Source organism: Trachurus japonicus, chromosome 8, assembly GCF_045865225.1.
Source record: "Trachurus japonicus isolate A0001 chromosome 8, Traja_1.0".
NCBI classification, from domain to species: domain Eukaryota; kingdom Metazoa; phylum Chordata; class Actinopteri; order Carangiformes; family Carangidae; genus Trachurus; species Trachurus japonicus.
Genome location: NC_140914.1, coordinates 33,236,254 through 33,259,215, shown reverse-complemented (window position 1 = coordinate 33,259,215; position 22,962 = coordinate 33,236,254). Strand labels below are relative to the sequence as shown.

The window sequence follows — 22,962 nt, the reverse complement described above, 5'->3', positions numbered from 1 at the left end:
AGTAAAAGTTGCGATGTTTTAAGCACTTTTGTTGCAATTAAATTGCAGGAGACAGTGAAAATTGCAAAAACAAAGTTGTAGTTTTGTTCTGAATAAAATCAAAGGAATTTTTTTCTAGGGAGAACATAAACTGCATTTTGCTTTGTTCCAAGTAACAGGCTGAGGATTACAAAAGTTCTCACAAAATGTGTTTTATTTTTGGATGGTTGAAAGGTTTAAACAACAAATAACCTTGAAGTAAATTCAACTCCTTCAAATGTTAAAGTGCACAGAACTTTTAAAGGGATAGTTCACCCCAAAATTCAAATTTCACAAATTTTCTTCTCACCCACATGTGGACTAAGGGCTGGGAGAAGTTTCAGAGTCCTCTGTGCCTTCCCTGAGTTACAGCGGGGCTCCGTGCAGCACTGCTTGTCCATATGACGGTAGCGAACTGAGTTAGGAGCTGGTTCTTGGTGTGACAGCTAGCTAGACCTCAATGTCCTCCTCAAAACCCTCCTCTATTTCATCCCTTTCAAAGGCGCCACTGGTGAGGCGTTGATTGTGATACAAGAAGACTAAGGCTTTGAGGTTGTCGTTGGTAATTCTGTAGCCCATCCCAGAAGACATCCAAATCCACCACTCCAGATGCTGAAGCTCTGGGCTCACTTTTCTTATTTCAAAAACACACACCAAAAAACATCCAAATACCTCCAAGCTGCTCGTCTGTAATGTCCGTCTTGTATTTAAGCCCCAACATGAGAAACTGTTCTGAAAAAAATTAAATAAGTCTATATTTTAAGCTTGTTTGTAGTGGAAGCTCCCAGTGTCTCAGTTCACTGCTCTTCCTGTGTCTGTTCAAATCTTGCGCGATTTGAACAGACACCAGGGGAACCGTGAACTGGGTGTGCGCGATTTGCACTGACACAGGAAGAGCAGTGAACAGAGACACTGGAAGCTTCCGCTACAAACAAGCTTAAAACATAGACTTATTTAATTTTTTTCAGAACAATTTCTCATGTCGGGACTTCAATACAAGACGGACATTACAGACGAGCAGCATGGAGGTATTTGGATGTTTTTTGGTGTGTCTTTTTGGACGAAGAAAAGTGAGCCCTGTTCGCTACCGTTATATGGACATGCACTGCTACGCCGAGACCCCCTGTAACTCAGAGAAGCCACGGAGGACTCTGAAAATTCTCCCAGCCCTTAGTCGACATGAGGGGGAGTAGAAAATGAGTGAAATTTGAATTTTGGGTGAACTATCCCTTTAAGTAAACAGGAACATGTATGTTCAAAAAACTTCAAATTCTGCTTAAAGTTAAAAGGTCACAGAGCTCAGTATCACTTGTAAATATAATAATAAAATCTGAGGTCTCAATTTAAAGTGCACAGCAAAAGTAAAGCAGTGCAAATAAAAAAGTACAAGTGCAGAGAAATTCACAGTAAACAGTAACACAGCACAATCCAAGTACCTCCTGGGGGGGGGCACAATAAACGTTTAAATCTAAAAACTTTAAAAACTCCTACCAAACCAACGGTAGATGCTACAATTTTGAAACTTCACCACAATGTAGCACAGATACTGCTGAAACGTTTGTTAAACTCACACTTCAACTCATTACAAATTATTTAGTCCATCACTCTGTTTTTTTCAATAACTGTAAAACTTATAAAACCTATCTCCTCCCACAATTTGCTACAGAGCATCTTCAGTTGGGAACAACTGCAGTCAGTGTGAAAGTGACATTTTAAACTTCAGATTTTCTCTTATGAAGCAAAACACTTATCATTAAAAAAAAAAAATCACCAACATTCCCATGCTGTCAAGATAAATTATGTATGATCAGATTTTTGTTTAGTCAACAGAATTTCTGACATTTTGACCATTTTTGAAATCTGCCATGACAACTGCTGCCTGGCTTTGACTCCCTGAGTCTATTTGAGAAGACACACACCAGGTCTCACTCTCAGACAATTAACATACTGTTAATGTTTCATGTGTACTGCAGTCTTGTATATGCTGTATTGTTTTGTTTTTCAAAATATGTGTTGTATGTGTGTGTGAAGAAATAAATACATATTTGAAAAAAAAAAGAAAATAGCTCACTGAGTTAGGAGCTGGTTCTTGGTGTGACAGCTAGCTAGACCTCAATGTCCTCCTCAAAACCCTCCTCTATTTCATCCCTTTCAAAGGCGCCGCTGGTGAGGCGTTGATTGTGATACAAGAAGACTAAGGCTTTGAGGTTTTCGTTGGTAATAGATCTCCTTCGGCTGGACAAGACCAGCTTGTAGATACTATTACTCCGTTCAGCATCGGCTGAGTTAATAACGACGTCTTTGTAACGTTTAGCCAATAGGCTCATCACGGGGAGTCTCTCCTGGAGACCATCCCAGAAGACATCCAAATCCACCACTCCAGATGCTGAAGCTCTGACTGCTGCTGGACCCAGGCGGATGAAGTAGGCATCCAATTCCTCTTTAGGAACAGCACTGAAGCCAGGGATGTGTTCGTAGCTGGACACACTCTGATTCATAAATGCAGTATGACGAGGATCGAACACCCTGACCTCCTGAAGGAAATTAATGGCAGGCTGTCCATCCGTCATATACTTCATCAGTTTTTCTTCAGCATTGTTGTATGCCTGTTCGACTATGTTGAGGATGTATGTCTTGGTGGCAAAAGGTAGGTCAAGTCCCTCAAAGTACTGGGAGCATGTTTCATACTGTAGCTCTTTATTTGTGGCAAAGTTCATCTGCAGATCCTCCAGGTAGTCAAAAAGCTTGGTGGTCATAGGGCGTCTGCTCTGGAAGATGTCCAGGAGCTGAATGATGATGCTGCACTTCTCTGCCATGATGCTGATTTGGACCTGCAGACTTTGAGCCATATCTGGACTTTGTAGCATTTCATGGAGTCTATCCACAGACTGTGGTGTGTTTCTGCTGCATATCTATGAATAAAATCACAAGGATTGACAATGAGTCAAAATTGTGTCAATACAATCAATCAATATTCATCACAAAATCACTAGTACATGTTATCTATGATTAGATCTTTGTTTTGTGTGTGTGTGCACATCTTACGTTTATTTCCGTCTCGATAAATTCTTTGTACAGTCCAAAGTGCTGTGAATGATACTGTACGGCAGTGAACCAAGAATTCCATCTTGTGGCACATGGATTTGGCGGCATCGTTGCCTTCCTTCCTGGTGGCAGCTTTTTTGTCATGAAATGAAGGTACCTTCTTTTGCGGGACCCAGCATGGTAGAACATTTGTGAGAAACTCAACATGAATGCGTTCAGCTTATCAAAAGGTCTGCGGAAGGCACTACCAACGAGGTTCATAATGTGCGCCATGCAGGTTACATGCAGCGAGTTAGGAAATAAAGACTGCAGAGCAGCTTTATATGCTTTTTTCATGTATGCTGCATTATCCGTGTCAAACACGATGACGTCCTCATTGTCTATGCAGTACTCTTGCAGACACTTCACCACAGACATAGACACTGTAGAATGGTTGCATTCCTCTAGGAAAACGGTATCTGCCAGATAGGCCAGGATCCTCCCTGATTCATCTTTCTCCAGGGGTGCAATGAGGATGTTAAGCACACATCTCCCCTCAACATCTGGTGTTTCATCAAATATAACAGCAACAGGCTTTTTAGCCAAATGTGTCTTGAGGGCTTCTTTTTCTTTTTGGTACACGGCACCTAAGTATCTGTCTTGGAGTTGGTGAAAACCAGGAATAGCTCCTCCATTGAAAACCTTTTCATTCAAGAATCTTCTCATTGCTGGGTGGTCACTCTTGGAGAGTGGAATGTTGACTGCAGTGCAAGTGGCAACCCAATCTTCACATATCTAAGGGGAAAAAATATATATATGCTATCAAGATTACATGCAATCACAATCAGGATCGGAAATTTTATTTTCAAAATGTTAAAGGGATAGTTCACCCTAGAATGATATTTCGCTCATTATCTACTCACCCTCATGTTGACTAAGGGCTGGAAGAATTTCCAGAGTCCACCGTCCCTTCTCTGAGTTACAGGGGGTCTTGGCCCTTAGTCAACATGAGGGTGAGTAGATAATGAGCGAAATATCATTCTAGGGTGAACTATCCCTTTAACATCTGCCAGCCACTGACATATAAATGTTCAAAGTCAATGGTAAAGTAAAAATGTATATTAACTAAATATTTTGTGTCTGGTAGATTCATAGTTTACCAGCATTTGTCTGGTGCTAATTTCTTACTCTTTACAAAATAGCTTATTTGTATTTAACTATTCTTTTCTCTTTCCTCTGCCTCACTCAGTGACCTCTCTCTTTCACACACACCATCTCTGATCTCATTGCACATTCAACTTGATATTTTGAAGACAGTTTTCACACCGTTTTTAAAATTTTATTTGACAATATTTATCTCCCTCACAGACACATGCACACACAACACATACACACATACACACAACACATACAGACAGACACACACAACACATACACACATACACAGACAGACACACACACAATATGTATCTCCCTCACAGACACATGCACACACAACACATACACACATAGACACACACACAATATGTATCTCCCTCACAGACACATGCACACACAACACATACATAGACAGACAGACACACAATATGTATCTCCCTCACAGACACATGCACACACAACACATACACACATAGACAGACAGACACACAATATGTATCTCCCTCACAGACACATGCACACACAACACATACAGCCACAGAGACATACACAATATTTATCTCTCTCACAGACACAGACACACACGCACACACAGAATTAGTTGAGTTTACCGTCGCAGCAGACGGTATTTTTTGCCGACCTCACCCAAGTTTTACCGGCTTATGCTAACTGTTTCAGCCCTCTGGTCTATTTTGTGCGCGAGCCGCGAGCTATCGCGTCAAGCTGGGCAGCAAGTCAAACAAAAACACGAGAGAGAAAACACACACACACACACACACACACACACACACACACACACACACACTAGATCAAACTCACCTTCAGTCTTTCGGCGCTTGCAATAGATTTAGATGCAACGGCCTCTGTCACAGTGATTTGTCTCTGTGGTCCACTTCTTTCAGCCATTCTCCGGACATGTTTCGCGGTGGAAAAGTGTTTGTCAATCGACGACTTTCGTTTGTGCTCCACCACAATATTGCACGGGGTGCAGAACAGTTTACCTCCGCTTTCGTGAAGAACATCTGGAAATTGTTTTGCACGGTCTTTAGCCGTAATTTTTGTTGGTAAATGTGACATGTTTGAGGCGCACATGTCTGGCCTGCTTCTTCACATCCTGAACAAGGAAGTGAATTTGGTGGCGCGTATGTTACGTTTGCACGGGGAGTGCTATGATTGGTGGAACTCACGGAAAGCACCGATGATTGGTCCAATTTGCGGAAAAGTCGCGGTGATTGGACAAAATTGCAAGGCCCGCACATAATCGCGGGGATTGGTTGAATTTGCGTTAATTGTTGCGATCGCGACATCGCGAATTCCTGGAGGGACTGCACAGTACCGCTGTGATATGACGGCCGAGTCGAGCCGAGCCGAACCGAGCAGACCTGTAACTGTGTAGTGGAAAAGGGCTGTTGGTCTTTTCGGCAATGAAATCCTCGCTGGTCATAGCAGAATGCCGACATGCTTGTTTACAGTGTGTGGGGAGAGCAGTGGGAGAGCGTGATGGGAGGAAGGAGGCGGCAGACGGCAGTCATTACAGTAATTCAGCGCAGCGCAGATTCATGAACGGGGGCTTACCGTAATTACCCTAGTTAGAGTAAAAAATCGATTTTTAGGATTTCAAGTTTTTAACATCGTCCTAGGCAAATAATCGCGATTACGATTTTAAATCGATTAATCGAACAGCCCTAATTAAAAGCTGCATATTTTTATTACGTTTGTGGTTTATTACGTTTGTGGGCATTATTACATTGGCGGGCGTTACACTTCCTTTTTGCACAAACTAAAATAGTTCCTGGGTGTCTTAAAGACATGTCTGTGACGTGCTTCGGTCAAAATACCCCAAAGATCAAACATCACAGCACTCTCAAAAACAGGGCTCTGCAAAACGGTCTGTTTCAGTGGCCCCTCCCTTTAAATGCAAATGAACCACTCCCTCAGCATTGCGTTACCATGACGATGTCTACTACTAGTACCTATACTGATTTGGCCAAAATGTAGTATGCAAACAAAAGCTAAATCTGCAGTAGGCAAATTGCCAGATCTCCAGTATGCATCTGACCAGTCTACATTGTGTAATGAAATGTGCCCATGACCTAGTCTCACCCTAACCAAAGATGGTATAGAGTAGTCTTTGCCATGTAGGCTACTGTAACCATGTAACATGTAATATAAAAATGCAAAAATAAATATATAAAATAAATTAAAAATATATGCAGACTGGTCAGTTCATTGTAAAACAGTTTATTGATGTAAATGTGGTGATTTGTGCACATAGACTACAGAGCTCCTCAGCACTGCTCCTCTCTGTCCTCCTTCTCACAGCTTCACTTTTCATTCAAACTAATTCAACTGCCACAATTGTAAGATTTCATCAATGAGACCAACATTTATCTCCTAAAAAGAATAACCACACGGTGGTAAACATCTAAAAAACTTGCAGGTATGTTTATTAGCGATGGCAGGGGTCGACAATATAAATGGCCCGGTGGCCCGGACGTACTTTTCAAACCGTCAGGGCCACCAGAACGCTCCAAACACTGGCCCGGTGGGGCCAGTGAAAATAATGCCTTGAAAAAAATATAACAAGTAAATAAATAAATCTAATTTCACATTAAATCCCTGTGGTTTGAAATGATAACTGTCAAATCGTCTCGGTAATTAGTGCTAAGAGATCCCGACCCGATCAACGACAGAGACATCTACTTTCTGTGCGCAGCCAGCGCTGTGCCCTGGCACGTCAGCACCACCTGCAAGCAGCTGCAGCTGCAGCTCCAGCTCACTCACTGCTGCTGATAGAAGGTCGTCACAAGAACCGATAAAAACCTTTTTCTTAACCATGAAACTTCCCTCCTCCTCAGCGCGTCGGGTCGAGTCCTGTCGGGACCGACGCGAACATTACACACGGGCCAGAGCTCGCGCTGGGGCGCCAGCTGTTCGGTGTGCGCCACAGCGGTGGCACGTCACGTGACATTTAGACCATAATAACAACAACAAAAAAACGTGTGTAAACGCAAAACTGAGCTGAAAATGAAACAATGCGTCAGTTTTGCACCAATCTGTGGAAACAGCCTAAACGTGAATGAATGAGAACAACAGTTATATCACTGAACTACTTGGAGGATAAAAGTAATGACTACATAACTTCATGTTTGTGTTGAGGCATATTTACCATTTTAACTCTGTTTTTACTTCATTGTTAAACCACAGTGGAGGCTAAATATGTGAAACAGTTATTTATTTATTAAATAAAGTAGCCTGATGAATTTAAAGGCACTTTTTTTGACCTTCTTTAAAGCGGAACTATGCAGGATTTGGGCTGTAATTATTGTGGCTCAGAGTCACTGTGATGGTTGAGTGACCTGTTATGAAGTGAATGGGGTCTAGGCCAATGCGCTCACCCCCACCACTGGCTGAAAACCGCACTTGCAAGATCAGTCGTCCGTCTCGGTGTTACAAATCTCGTCAATGGATAGAAGTATCGCGAGAAACTGCCTTATGGCAGTACGAGATAAGAACGCACATGACGTCATGCATGTCACGAATCGTGATTGGTTTGAGTTCGGAAAGTCGGAGGAAACCATGGAAACATGAAATGTTTACTGATTAAGTTCAGCTTGTGGCTAACGGGGAGCTAATGCTAACACAGATACACACACCATGGGTCTTTATAAGATAATGTAATACATCATGACACACACACACACAGCTTCGCGTTTTGGAACCTTTATTCCTGTGTGTGTATGTCTGTGTCTTTGTGTCTTTGTGCCTGTGTGTGGCTGTATTAGCGTTAGCTCCGTGTTAGCGTTAGCTCCGTGTTAGCGTTAGCTCCGTGTTAGCATAGCGTTAGCGTTAGCTCGGTGTTAGCAGGGCTTAGCAAACAGCAGTAAACACAAGCACGTGTAGGGGGGGTGGAGGAGGTGGCGGCGGCGAGTTTTTTTTTTTTTTACGACAGTGACATGTGCCTCCCAGAACTGTGGGGGAGCTCCGGAGAGGGAAAAAAAGAGAAACCAACGAAGGAGCGAGCTATTTCCGGCCGACTTGCATTGTTCTGCTTTAATGAAATTGAATGAAAAATATCTGATACAGGATATAAATCCTCAGACTCAAATAAATAACAACATACAAAAATTAAACACAAATATACCAACTCATACATAATCACTAAAATACATATAACAAAATAATCCCCCAAAATCTCAAGAAACTACAAGATCGTGGTATTGAATAAGTATCAAGAATGTTGGAAATTGACTAGTAATGGTATCAGAAAGTTCCAGCCTCGATGGCGAGACCGCAGGAATTGGCTGGGATATGTTGTTTTTCGTTAATATGGGGATCGATACCTATTGTCCTGGGCCAGTGGTTAGAATGTGGGGCCAGTGATCTTCAAAAGCCACTGGCCCAGAGGGCCTGTGGCAAATTTCCCTTATTGTCTACCCCTGGATGGTTTTCTCTACCGCGATGAGCACGGACGTCTGCCCGTCCAAGGGGGCAGACGTTTTTCTCAATCGCTTTGGTGCTATTCTCAGATCAGAATGAAAGTTCTCATAACTATTAGTTCAACCTCCACAACATGTAGTCATTTGTCCACATCATAGTAGCAGTTTCTCCTTCCTCTGAATAAATTGCAAATGCTTTTGGACATGTATCAGTTGCTCTCATACAATTATCTGCTGTTTTACAACATTATCATTTGTTTATGTCATGTCAGTCAAAATGAACTATACTTTTGAACGCTGAATAGTCTTTCCCTATAAAACTAATAGTCCTAATTTCATTGCTTGAGTCATTACATACAAAATTGTTGAACTAGTTTTCAAAATCTGTCAAACCAATTTGAAATGTTGGGAGAAGCACTGTGAATTCAATTATTCAAACATTTACAGTAAAGAACAACAGGTATGTATGGTATTGGACAGTAATTCAGCACTAAACAATCTGCACTGCTGTCACTGTGTCAGGCATTACTGTTAGATACAGTGGGACAAGAACTTTTTTGCATTTACATTTAGACTTACAGCTTAGAACAGATTTACTGTATTGTAATGTATTACAGCAACCACAGTAAAGATTTCCCATCTTTACAGTACAGTACTGTACTACAGCATTTTACAAGTAGGAAGCACTTTTACAGTATTGTACACTACAGTAATAATGGTTGATGCAGTACATGTACTGTACATTACTGTAATTTTACTCTGCATCACATAGGATTACAAGACAACCTCACAGAGGTGGAAGAGACTGAGCCCTTTTTACTTTGCTACAAGAACAAGACATTTGTGCAATGGTGATTACAAACAATGGCATAAGGTTGAAAGAGATACAATGTAAGGATGACATTATCTGTATCTTTGGGAATATTGAATCTGTTTCAATCGCTACAATTGACAGAGTGATGTAGATGAAAATGTGACTGGAACGTCTGGATGTGCAGGAATGATTTACAGTACTCTGTAGGTTCAGTTACTATATGTACTGCAACATTGTTTACGCAAAATTGTACCCAAATTATGTTTTGTTGTAGATGACTGTATTGTATTTTTCCTTTGCACAATGCTGTGAACAAATCAGAATTGCAAAGAGCATATGCTGTAGAAATGTGAAACATACATATTCAGTATCTCCACTAAATACAGTAATGTGTAACTTTACTGTAGTTTTCACATGGCTGTACAAGTAGTGTATAGTGCCTTCTTGAGCATTTTCAGGTAGTATCATCACTTTTTGCATTAGAAAACCCTTAGAGAATAAAGTGTCCTAATGAAAACATGACAAAGCCATTTGACTATCTTGTTCATAAACTATGGTGTCAGGACTTCTCATTTTGACGACACTGACATTCATTGACATGAGTACTTGCTTTTGAGGGATAGACAATCCATTTTGAGCAAATGACGCGCTTTTGCAGGTTATCCACTAGGTTTTGCAGTTTGCAATAATTGTTCTGAGAAATGCACTAACTGTTGTGCAAATGTTAAGAGTGATGTGAGAAAAGCACCAAAGCGATTGAGAAAAACTGTAAAATCGCCGATTTTACATCCTCAATAAACATGTTAAAAGCCTGGTGTCGGAACGTTTTTTTGTCTCAATTGATAGTTTCTACCCCCGCACACACTCTGAGGGGGGTGAATTTTTTTTTAACTCTACCGTTTTACTGTTATTAGGTTAAAACTCTGGCCAATTAGGGCGCGGAAACGTTGAGTGACAGGTCCGAGCAGCTCCGTGGACAGCTGCTTGGAGGCCAGTGGGCGGGTTCTCGGCCGGCCAATCCAACATGGCGCTGTTCAGGCCGCCATATTTGAGTCACAAAAACGACTCCCCAAAACCAATGAGTGACGTCACGGACGCTACGTCCATTCTTTTTACAGTCTATGGTAGGAACCCGGCTCTCACTTAAGTTTCACTTTCACTTTTGCGAGTCACGACGAGGAGGGAGCAGGCAATGCAGCACCTTTCCTTCGGACTGTGTATGTGTGTTTACTCTGAAATGATCCGCTGGTAACAGAAACTTAGTTTGGACGTCTTCTGTTAATTTCCATGCGCCGGGAGATCAGGATCTTTACGGTGCTATGCGCTAGTGTAACGGAGTTAAGAGATAATTTGATTCCACTTGCCATAAAAACTCACCACACAACACAAAAACTTGTTTTTCCATGGTAATTAAATGCATCGCCCCTGCGGATTAGGGTCGTGCACCCCGGGGGGTAGCCGCAGTCGGACGATGCTATTTCCCTGGTAGGTGCACAAGCTACGAGCTCCGCTATTGTTTCATGTTAATTACTTTAATTTCAATGCTAAGGGGTGGTTTAAGTTGTATTTCTTAAGCATATAGCTTCCAAACGGTCAAGCACGTCCTTTTCCATATAAAGTTGACAGTGTTTTTCTTTTATTTCTGTTTACAACATGGCTAGGGTTACACGTGTTAGCTAACCTGCACTTTCCTTTCATTTTACATTTTTCAGCCGTGTATGTGTGTGTGTGTGTGAGAAAAGAAGAGCTGGACTGACTGTAAATGTGGATTTCTCTGCCAGGTACGCTTTGTGTTATTTTATGTTAGTTTTGAGAATGTTTAGGCAGTCGGACGATGCTATTTCCCTGCCGTTTATGTGTGTGTGTGTGTGAGAAAAGAAGAGCTGGACTGACTGTAAATGTGGATTTCTCTGCCAGGTCAGTCCATGTGTGCACAATAAACGGCGAGGTTGCCAACGGTGAAGGTCTGACTCGTATGTTAAAACTACACAACGCAAGGATGAGTACCAAAACCGCTACACTAGTGCTCATGGGAAATGGAGTCTTCCTTCAGGCAAAACACTACCGCTTTGGGCCACTGGCGCCGCCAAACTCAACCAAAACTGAAAGTTCTTTAGTACTGCTTTAAACTAGGGATTTCAAATGTTTAATCAAAGAGGAACTATGGAAGTCCACTGCTTTTCCGCTGTTTTGCTAGCAGTCCCTGGCCATGTGCATTTGTTTACAATGAAGCCAAAAAATCAATACATGGCCATGTGCATTTGTTTACAATGAGGCCACGAAAAATCAATATATGGAGTGGTGAAATAAGTTTTTTGAAAATCATCCACCTTATTGTTCCACATTGTTAGCCAAGATAATGTTTCTGAAATTCAGTTTACCAACTTTTTGGTCCCCAGTTAGTGCCCAAAATAAGTGATTTGAGGGCATCCTCAAAAAAAATTTGCACGCACAATTGGACATTCTAGCACCAAATCAACAATCTTTTTTTTTTTTTTTTTTAACCGCAACATAGGGTTCACATCATGATATTGTTTGTATTTTGAGCATTAAAACGTCCATAGTCCATAGTTTTCTTTGTTTGATATGTCAAGAGACTTTTGGTTAAGTAACCATGGACAGCTCCGTCATCATTACCATCATTATGGGCAGTTTTTGTTCTAGAGACCTGTAAAAAAAAAAAATAATTTAGGTCAAATGCTGGAAATTTGAAGTCCGCTTTTTGAAAATGTTCAAATCCTTTGTGAAAACACACCTTCGTCATGAGGACACACTGTTTTGGTGCTTGAAATACGTTTACCAGAGTCTTAGCTTCACGAAAGCAGTAAAATATGAATAAAGTAACAGATAAGTGTAGAAAACAAGTTTAAAGCGAAATTTTGTAACATTGTTTTTTTTTGTTTTTTTTGGGGGGGGGGGGTCAGAGGATCATGGTATGGTCAGGGGGGCGTTGGTTCAAAAAAGGTTGAGAACCACTGATATAACGGTTGCAAATGGATACCAACTGTCTTCGTAACAAAAAGACACACCAAAAAACATCCAAATATCTCCAAGCTGCTCGTATGTAATGTCCGTCTTGTATTGAAGCCCCGAAATGCGAAATCGTCTATATTTTCAAGCTTGTTTTGTAGCGGAAGCTTCTTCCGCTACAAAACAAGTAGCTAATGAGTGAAATTTCAATTTTGGGTGAACTATCCCTTTAAATCAAGTCATGATGTTGAAGTCATTTTGTGATGAATGAGACAGGATGCAGTTCAAGACTCTCTGTGAAAGACTGAACCGACTGCCTCCACTACCCAGGAACAGGACTCCATCCAAACTCCGTTGTGGCGTCTCTCACTCAGGTTGTATGTGTACAGATGTTAAGTATGTTCAGAAGTGCACCTGCTGCTCACAAATAAGCAGGATGGTAAACACATACAGCGATCCTCCCACAATCCAAACACAAATAGTGAAACATGATCCTGTGTGTGTCGTCCTCCTCCGACTTGTGCAGGACCGTCACTCTGTGGAATACTACATTACTACGTGTGGTGTAGCCGGTGCTGGTGGTGGAGCAGAACCTCTTTCCCACAGTGTAACACAACACCACTGGAGGTATGAGGCCTCGGGGCCTCGGGGCTGACAATGTGGGGCTGTTGTTCTCCAGTCAGACGAGCACTTGTTAAATGCATGAGGAACTCCTGCACCGTACGTTGCAGAAACTCTCTACTACGCTATTTGTTTGCTCTTTGATGGTGATACTGGATATTTTAAAGGGATAGTATCATTTTTTTTAAAGTGGGGTTGTATGATCTACAAATAGCCCTAAGTACTTTAATTGACCTTTCGCAAAACCCCGCCCCCGAACAGTCATTGTCCAATCAGACATCATAGCAACCGTTACTATGTAAACAAGAAAAAACACAGTTTTTATTTGGACCTAACTCACTTATCCCTCCGCCCAGGGTTAGCGCCCGCCGATCGGCAGTTGGTTAGGTCCAAATAAAAACTGCGTTTTTCCTGCACTTTGAAGGGCTTCAGTACTTAGGGGCTATTTGTAGATCATACAATCCCACTTTTAAAAAAATGCTACTATCCCTTTAACAAGTAATTCTTTATTGAATTAATTCTTTGTGATGGGATTAACAGTTAATGGACAAGAAGATGCTTCATTGCATCGATGCAAGTCATAGAAAGGTCCAGTGTTGCTGTAAAGCAGATGTGCTCTAGCAAACCACATACAAGCAGAAATACTGTGGAAGCAGATAAATCAGTATTAACAGTATTAACCTGGTTGAACCTTTACCAGCATTTAATATCATATAATTTGGCAGAGGTATCTCAGATTTGCATATTGCTATTATTTCTAGTTGCATGTAAAATCCTATTACTTTATTAAATTGCAGTGCAGTGTTGTGCTGCTACTCAAACTGGGTCATAACTACACACACTTGTACCATTGCAGCCTTGTTAATGTTTGCTATATTTTTAATGGCCAACAGTGATTCAGTTTGTAGCAGTTTCATTTTTGATTCTAAAAGAGACATCACACCTCATGTGTCTGTTTGTAGCCTTAGCCTTTATAATTTTGTAAAAAAAAAAAAGCTCTAGAATCGGATCTCCAACCCTACCTTTAACTCATTGAGTGCCATTGACGTCTATGGACGTCAATCAAAATCCAACGCTTGAGTGCCAATGACGTCCATAGACGTCAAATGTACTTTTCTGCGGCTGGTAAATGGGGACGCTCTCACGCACACTGGCCCTCATTTATCAAACTTGCGTACACCAGAAAAATGGGTGTACACCAAATTCACCGCAAGGATCGGCATTTATCAATCTGAACGTGAGCGTACGGTACGCACAAATCTCACGCCAGCTCTGACCAGGTGTACGCACATTTGGAACCAGCGTAGAACATGCAGGAGCGAGTGCTGCTGCGTCAGAATGATTATTAAACCATAGTCTAATAACGCAGTGATGTGGACCACATGTTGTTGTTGTTTATATTGATAAAAAGATAAAAAGTAGCCAAAAAAAGAGAAAAGAAACGATACCACCAAGTCCGTGTTGAAAATTTAACTCGACTTTTATTTTGAGCAACTGAGATGAATTAAAAACCACGATGTGACAGATGCTCGTTAATCAGCTGTGTAAACAGAAACAGTCAATGACAGACAGACCTGTTATTGTTAGATCACACACACAAACGTCCAACATCTCCTGCACCAGAGCATGACCGGACGGCTCCTCAGTCTCTCTTTCTGCCGGACACCGGAGCCGGCGGCGGGGGGGGGGAGAGCTCCGCTACCTGTCCAGGTGCAGCTGATCTGTGTTTTTTTTTTTTTTTTCCCGTCACCGAGACCTGTCAGCGGGACATCGGGCCGGTGTTTCACATCCCTCCATCAGCCGAACCATGCCAGCGGTGCTGATGGTCATAAAGTCGTGTTCGCAGCAGTAATATGCCTATATGATGAGGCATATTAGGGCCGTGATTCTCCTCAGTCACTTGTGTTTAGTAAACTGCAGGAGCATTTCATGAGATCGCTGGTTTTCCTGACGTGGTCGGTGACACGTGCGTCTGCAGCCTCCATCCACCGGGATGACGCTTATCAATCACAAAAACTATCAATCTATCAATGTCCAGATATTTAATGTTGCCCCCCTCTCCCTGTTCAACGCGGTAATGTCGGTAAAGTCCCTCTTCTTGGCCGTCTTCCGTGTCTCCATGTCGTAAAAGGGGCAGGGCGACGCCTCTAAAGCAGGAATATATCGGGGCGTGACATTTAAATGACACTCGTTTTCAGCCGCCGGATTTATCACCACCACGCCGGTTCTACGCCGAAATCAGCAGCGTACACACTTTTAGTAAATCACACGTGACACTTGCCGTACACTGATATTTACACCAGAATCTACACCAGATCCTGCGCAAGTTTGATAAATGAGGGCCACTGTGAGTAATTTTGGGGCTTCTGGGATGCGTAGAACGAAGAAGACTGTAGATCAGAGCAAGAAGTGAAGAAGAAGGAGAAGAGTCGGTACGGAGATAAAAAAGTTGGGAAAAGTTTCTATTTCTAGAGAAAAACGACGGGCAGAGCCTGGAACAAGTGTAACGTGGAGCTGGAGGAAAGCTTAGCCACGGATGCTATTAGCATAGCTCCAGCATGAAGTGATCGGAGGAGGCAGGAAAGGTAAACTGATCTAGATGATCAGCACCAAAATGCCGAAAGCGAAAGTGGAGGCGGATCGCGGAGTCAGTGACCGACGTGACGACGAACCGAGAGATCAGCGCGGTGCGTCGCTGCCGCGGCCGCGTCCAGCTAAGAGGCTGAAGACGCCACGACGTCTCCCTCCCTCCTTCAGAGACGATGCAGCAGGAGGAGAAGTAGGAGAGGAGAGGGGAGGGGAGGGGGGCGTAGGAGAGGCTGAGGGGGCAGCAACTGCTCGTATTTTAGTTGTTGTTGTTGTTGTTGTTTTTTGTTTTGTCTTTTTTTGTAAGGGGGGGGGGGGGGGGGGGGGGGGCAATGAAAAAACATGTGAAATGAAATTTTCAGATGTCTTACATGTTTTTGAAGCCAAAATTAAAACTGATAAATCACTATTTTTCTTGAGAGACTCTCTTTTACAAAAATGCATTTTTCTCAGCTTTCTAGAAAAAAAGTGGTCTTTTTGAAGCAACCAGGCTCTATTCAACTTAAGATATATCAAGAATGGAACAAGGTACAAACAAATGGTTTTTTCCCTAGTTAAATAGAGAGTCTCCTCTTTCCTTTGAGCTGTTTGGTGTTTTCAGAGTCATAGTACAAAATATTCTCTGGGTCTTGACATATTACTCAAAATGCCCCAAAACGCTGGCACATGGCACTGACCATTTTATAAAAGGTCTGGCACTCAATGAGTTAAAGGGCTAGTTCAACATTTTGGCAAATTGGCCCATTGCGCGAGCTGCTCAGAGCTACGCTATGGAGGCTAATGGGATTTATTGGTTTCCCTCATCAAACTCATCAAATACACAATCCAACAACTCCACAACACTGTGGTGGACAAGTTGTGACCTGCACATTCACCACACTATGAGGTAATAACAGAACGTTACCAGACAGAGTTGTTTTTGAGGGAAATTCATGCAAAACCGCTGATGCACGTTCCCGTCGGAGGCAGTTTTCTAGCAAGCAGTCTCTGCAGTTACCTCTAAAACGACTGGTAACGTTCTGTTATTATCTCATAGCGTGGTGAATGTGCAGGTCACAGCTTGTCCACCAGAGCGTTGTGGAGTTGTTGGATTGTGTATTTGATGAGTTTGATGAAGGAAACCAAGAAATCCCATGAGCCTCCGTAGCGTAGTTCTGAGCAGCTTGCGGCTCTGCTCCGCCGTTCTAAAAATAGCTTGCACCGACAATTTAAGGTAACAAACCTACTGCTAAAACTATAGGGATTATGGCAATGGGCCAATTTGCCAAAATGTTGAACTATCCCTTTAAGTCTGGCTCTTTGTGTGCATAAGTTATTGCTGGATTTCTGCAGTCGACTTTAGAAACATAATGAAAGTGAGAAATCTTAATAAGTGTGAGGGATTAGGAGATAAAAAAAACAATCATTCATACAGACAGCCAAGTGTCGGGTTCATTTCCTAACTTGTTCAGTCAAACTGTGCTCTCTCTCTCAGCACTGAGACTGTTCTCTCACTGCATAATGAGCCCAAATGTTGGTGCAGAAAGAGAAAACAAACGCTCTTCAGGCTGCAGCAATGTGTATTCAGTTGCACACTTGACTGAATGAAAGTTGAATTGGATTATTGAGCAGCTGCATGTGAACACATTGTCTGATTTCCTGTTTTTGCCTGGCACGACCTGTAAAGATAAGTCGATGTTGCTTATCCAATCTTCCAATCTTATTTTTCACGTTTCCTCATAAGAACAATCACTTCCTGTACATCTAACTTGGGTCCTGATAGGCAGATAAAGAAGCCACCCATGTCACTCAGGTCCATGTTTGCACTAAGCAAAGGCAGCGCTTATTTACATGCAAATACTGAGTGTAGTGTGTGATCACTTTACAATACCGGCCTTGCAAAGCGTTACATTGTTTGGCCGTGCCCCTTCACACATATTTCCCAAAGTGCGACCTTGACTGATGTGGTGATAAGCAGCGCGATGCCTCCAGGAGCCATTCCAGTCATATTTCAGGGCGAGCGAGCGAGCACCCTCCATCCAGCTCTCTCTCCCTCTCATTAGCGCTGCTTTGTTTGTCTACAGCCGCTCACTGGGGACTATTACGGCAGATCCCATTGCACAACAGCGTACAAGGCCTTCACAACAAGCTCCATCCTCCCAGCTGTAAAAAGGCATGGTCATAAAAAAAAAACATGGTGAGCCTTTAAAAGTGGCTTAACAGCACAGTGGATGTTTGAAAAACAAGCATTTGCAGCAGCAGATTGTTTCAATGCCAAAAAAAAGCCTCATCTGAAATTGTTTGCTGTGTCATGTTATCTAGATGGAATCACGCCATCCGATACATGCTCGGTCTGAGATCTGATACGTTTCCTCACATCGGTGATCGCGCAACATACAGGCGAGTGCAGGACACACCTCGTAAGCTTATGAGATGAAATGTCAACTTGGCACTGAAGGCCATGAAGAATTATGTAGTGGTGCATGTTTTCATTCATAATTAAAACTGAGCTGTTTCAGTTCAGTAGGTCAGGAGAAGACAGTGTAATTCAAGAAGGTGCAACATCCTCACTGCCACAGGTTTGGTATAAAGGTAATCGGTTGTTTATGTTTCTAAAAAATGTGATAAAAAAATACTGTGTATATATATATATATATACACACACACAGTATACAGTATATATATACAGTATTTTTTATCACATTTTTTAGAAACATATATATATATATATATATATATATATATATATATATTATATATATATATATAGCTCTGGAAAAAAATGAAGAGACCACTCCCAAAATGATCAGTTTCTCTGGTTTTACTATTTATAGGTAATAAAAAAAATGTATTCTATCAACCATTGACAACATTTCTCCCAAAATTGAAAAAGAGCTTTATTGGCTAATGACTAAACTAGTCTAAATAACAAAAATATCAAGTCTTTTCAGACCTTGAATAATAATAATGCAATGCAAAGAAAACATGTTCATATTTATTCCTAAAGAACACAGCAAGAATATTTTAACTCAGGAAAAGAAAAGAATGACTGTCGTACATGTAGAGATGCTTTTAAGAAACATTTTGTGAAAGTGGTCTCTTATTTGTTTTGGAAAAAAATCAACTTTCATATCCATTAAGCCATTAACTCCCACAGGTATTTCAACCCCCATCCAAAAAGACAGGGGAACCTGCAGCCCAGGATCAGTGGTGACTGGCTGCTTGGATTAAGGCCATGTTCAGACTCACTTGAGTTGACCTGAATGGAGCTAATCCAGTGTCACAGAGGGAAACCGATGCATGAACACAACGCACACTCAAAAAAATAAAATAAAAATGTTGAACTGGATTCAGTTTTTGGTGCACAGCAACTGATGGTGGCTCTGTGTTGGCCAACCATGCACCTTTGTAACATGACTCCCATCCTGCTACTGTTCAGCTCATTGTAAAATCCTGTCTGTACAAGTATCGCAAACCTCTGTGCAGTGATTTGGCATCTGATAAGCCTTTAAATACTTAATCTATTCCATTGGACTTCCTTTATATTCCAATTATGTAAGTACTTCAAACATTTACACCACTACTACAGCCCTGCATGTGGTTTTGATACAGGACAGCCTGTCTGTAGCCCATACCTGCTTACACCTCTGTTGGCAACACTGCAATATGACCCTGCTCCATACTGACTGCAAGAAGGTTTGTAGTGGAGTGGCTCTGAAACCAGTTCACACTGGACAAGTGATCAAATAGAAGCTATCGACAGTAAATGTATGGACAATCAGGAGCTAATACTCTTTCATCGATTTCTGTATGTAGGACTTTTACATGCTGGTCCTTGCTGGTTAAAGGGATAGTTCACCCAAAATTGAAATGTCACTCATTATCTACTCACCCTCATGTGGACTAAGGGCTGGGAGAAGTTTCAGAGTCCTAGAGATGCTTGGCTTCTCTGAGTTACAGGGGGTCTCGGCATAGCAGTGCATGTCCATATAACGGTTGCAAATGGATACCAACTGTCTTCGTAACAAAAAGACACACCAAAAAACATCCAAATACCTCCATGCTGCTTGTATGTAATGTCCGTCTTGTATTGAAGCCCCGAAATGCGAAACTGTCCCGAAAAAAATTAAATAAGTCTATATTTCAAGCTTGTTTGTAGCGGAAGCTCCTCTTCCCGGTCCGTCAAATTTGGACGAACCAAGGTCTGTCCTCTTCCCAGTTCGTCCAAATTTGACGATCCGGGAAGAGGAGCTTCGAGAAGCTTCCGCTACAAAACAAGCTTGAAATATAGACTTATTTAATTTTATTCGGGACAATTTCGCATTTCGGGGCTTCAATACAAGACGGACATTACATACGAGCAGCATGGAGGTATTTGGATGTTTTTTGGTGTGTCTTTTTGTTACAAAGACAGTTGGTATCCATTTGCAACCGTTATATGGACATGCACTGCTATGCCGAGACCCCCTGTAACTCAGAGAAGCCACGGAGGACTCTGAAACTTCTCCCAGCCCTTAGTCCACATGAGGGTGAGTAGATAATGAGTGCAATTTGAATTTTGGGTGAACTATTCTTTTAATGTCAGGAGGACCGCTTTCAGGTACAATATGCCATTAAACTCCACTGAGGCAGAAACTTGACAAGAGTTTGGTGTAAAACAACAACAAGAAAAAAAACCCACCAAAATGCACTGTGGTCATTTGGTCTTAATCATTTCCTTTGACACACCTCCCTCCCCTTGAAGCCGCCCCTCGCCAGCCCCTGAATAGCTGTGAACAAGCTGGAACACGCAGGTGACGCTGCTCAGCCTCAGAGTCTTCACATCTGCAGAGTTCATACATGGAAATGTGGCTAGTTTTAATCAGAGCTCCTGCACATTCAGAGTCGACCACAGAGTAGAGATGGGATTTATGGCTCTTTGAGGGGAGCCGGATCTTGGTGAGCCGTTCCTTTCAAAGAGCCGTTCAAAAAACTGGCTCATTTGACTGATTTTTTAAATATTTATTACGTTTTAAGAAGCCAGCCTGGTGGTAACTCATTCTATCTTGGAAATAATGGGGTGAGATTTGGAACAAAATAATACAAAATTAGATATCCCACTAATATCTGAGTTTGCACGCCACTTACGTAGCCAATGGAGCAGCTTCAATTGACTGTTATGAAGACACAGAGATGTTAAAAAAAAAAAGAACGGTTCCCAGCTGTGACTCGGTTCCCATCGTTCATGTTAACGAGCCGTTCAATAGAATCGGTTCGTTCGTGAACGTCACAACACTACCACAGAGCTACTGACTGAAACTCTGTCACGACACAATGGTACAGTCCCTCATTTGAAATATAGCTCTCTTTTTTTTCTTTTTACACACAAGCAAGCAAACAGCCTTGCCAACCACATCAGCTGATGTTTTCTTGTTTTAACCAACAACAGGCCTGAAGCAGAGCTTAAACACCCCTACACACACACTTCTGCTCTGGTTATTATGTGCATGCACACACACACACACAATGAGCTGCAGATACTGGCAACATCCTACAGCTCCTTAAGCGCCCACAGAATCTCATCTTCCAGCACTTCATTAACTCCAAATGAGGAGGGGCTGTGCCCAGAGAAACCCTGTTCAAGTCCCTGAATAAAGGCGGCTGCTGCTGCTGCTGCTGCTACACACACACACACACACACTTGTGTGAAGAGGTAATTGGGTGACACAGAGAGTACACACACACTGGTGTCCCCTTGCCTGCTTATTTGCCCCCAACTCCCAAGGAAATGAACGGCTGCTGGCGCCAGGAAAACACAACACGTCATGGAAAGGAAGGAGGGTGGAAATGAATGAACTTGAACGTCCATGACAAGTTGGAAAAATTAACTAATTGACAAGTAACCTAACCCCGCCTCTAACTTCAGCAACAAACCGTTTTAATTAAGGTTACACAACAAGTGTATAATGTATGAACCCTAAAACTGACGCTTTGTATGTGATAAAAAAGAAAAAAAAATCAACTTGAAAAGCCAACTGCTGGAGTAAATTTCCGTGTTGCGTTCACGGACTACAGCCAGTCACGGTGTTTGTTTGTTATGTTTGACCGTGCACCACTCACCTTGCTTCCTGTGGCTTCTCGGCTGAAGGACGTTGTTGACTGGAAGAAGACGCGTCAAACAGAAGAAAGCTGAAACTTTCACTGTAGTTTTCTTTCAGTCCGGTCACTTAATTCCTGCAGGACTTGACAGTGATGAGCTCCACTGTCCGACAGACACACAGCAGCGTAAATACTTTCCCTGCCTCACTCTCTCCCTCTGTTTCTCAATGGGCGTGACTGGCTCCACAGTTACGTCACCTGGAGGCTCTTTACCGTAACGGACGCCACAGTGCGACGTGAAAAACTCACTTCACCGTAATTCACACAAAAAACAACAACAACAACAACAAAAAAAACAAACATGGCAAAGCATAATATTCCATTTACCTATGAGAATAAACTAAATGTTGGCTGGAGGAGTAAGACGGTTTAGATGAAATCTTTGTGAAAGGCAGTTTCTGCAAGAAAAAAAGTATTTTTTTTGGGAGCGTGCCTACGTATGTTCCCACAGCCCTATGTTCCCTCAGCCCTATGTTCCCTCATTTCTAAGGTTTTTTTTTTCTTTCCAAAATTAGGCCCTATGTTCCCACATTTCCTTTATGATCAATTTGCATCAGATTTTATCCCCATTTCTCCCAATTTGGTAGTCAATTACATCCAACCTATTATCCAGTAGCAGTTGACTACAGATGTAATGTAGCTTTTAGTTAAATCTGGGAACCTAGGGCTGACCCCTTCCAACACCGCTACTCCAACATAGGGTTGAGTGACGAACCCCTATACCGAAATTAAACTCACCTCCATGAGTTAGTGCAATTTAGACAACAAACTTCTACAGTAGTACAAATAGTGTTAGTAGTAGTAAACAAAGCATTAGAAAGTTTGTAGGTCATGGTGCAAAGGACCCTAGGTTGAAATTACTCCGAATCATCCCTTTAAAATAAAAATGACTTGACTTTTCATTTTGTTTCATTTTGAGAAAATTCTTAGAAATAAGAAAAATCTTAGAAATGAGGCAACATAAACCTGAGGGAACATAGGGCTGTGGGAACATAGGGCTGAGGGAACATAAGGCTGTGGGAACATAGGGCTGTGGGAACATAGGGCCTAATTTTCAAAATTTTCAGTGAAAATTTTTTTCTTAGAAATGAGGGAACATAGGGCTGTGGGATCATTGGGCTGTGGGAACATATTTTTTATTTTTTTTAAAAAGAAGTAATTTATACATCTAAAAATGTGAGCGCGGCAAATAAATAAACAAATGAAAAATAAATG

The 22,962-nt window shown here is 41.9% G+C and overlaps 2 protein-coding genes across 2 annotated transcripts in view; both read right to left on the bottom strand.

Annotated features, from left to right (window-relative positions):
- carhsp1 (calcium regulated heat stable protein 1) overlaps window positions 1-21,888 on the bottom strand; it is a 154,959-nt gene extending 133,071 nt beyond the window's left edge. The window contains exon 1 of the mRNA XM_085785243.1: window positions 21,709-21,888. The gene's annotated coding sequence lies outside the window, so the exon portion shown is untranslated. The remainder of the gene's footprint in view (window positions 1-21,708) is intronic.
- On the bottom strand, window positions 1,469-4,788 carry LOC146983871 (uncharacterized). Its single transcript, XM_085785481.1, has 3 exons — window positions 3,966-4,788; window positions 3,064-3,837; window positions 1,469-2,930 (listed from the first exon to the last, which is right to left on the bottom strand). The coding sequence occupies exons 1-3, from the start codon at window positions 3,969-3,971 to the stop codon at window positions 2,124-2,126; spliced, it is 1,587 nt and encodes a 528-aa protein (XP_085641607.1). The 5' UTR covers window positions 3,972-4,788; the 3' UTR covers window positions 1,469-2,123.
- Window positions 21,889-22,962: the final 1,074 nt, after the last annotated feature.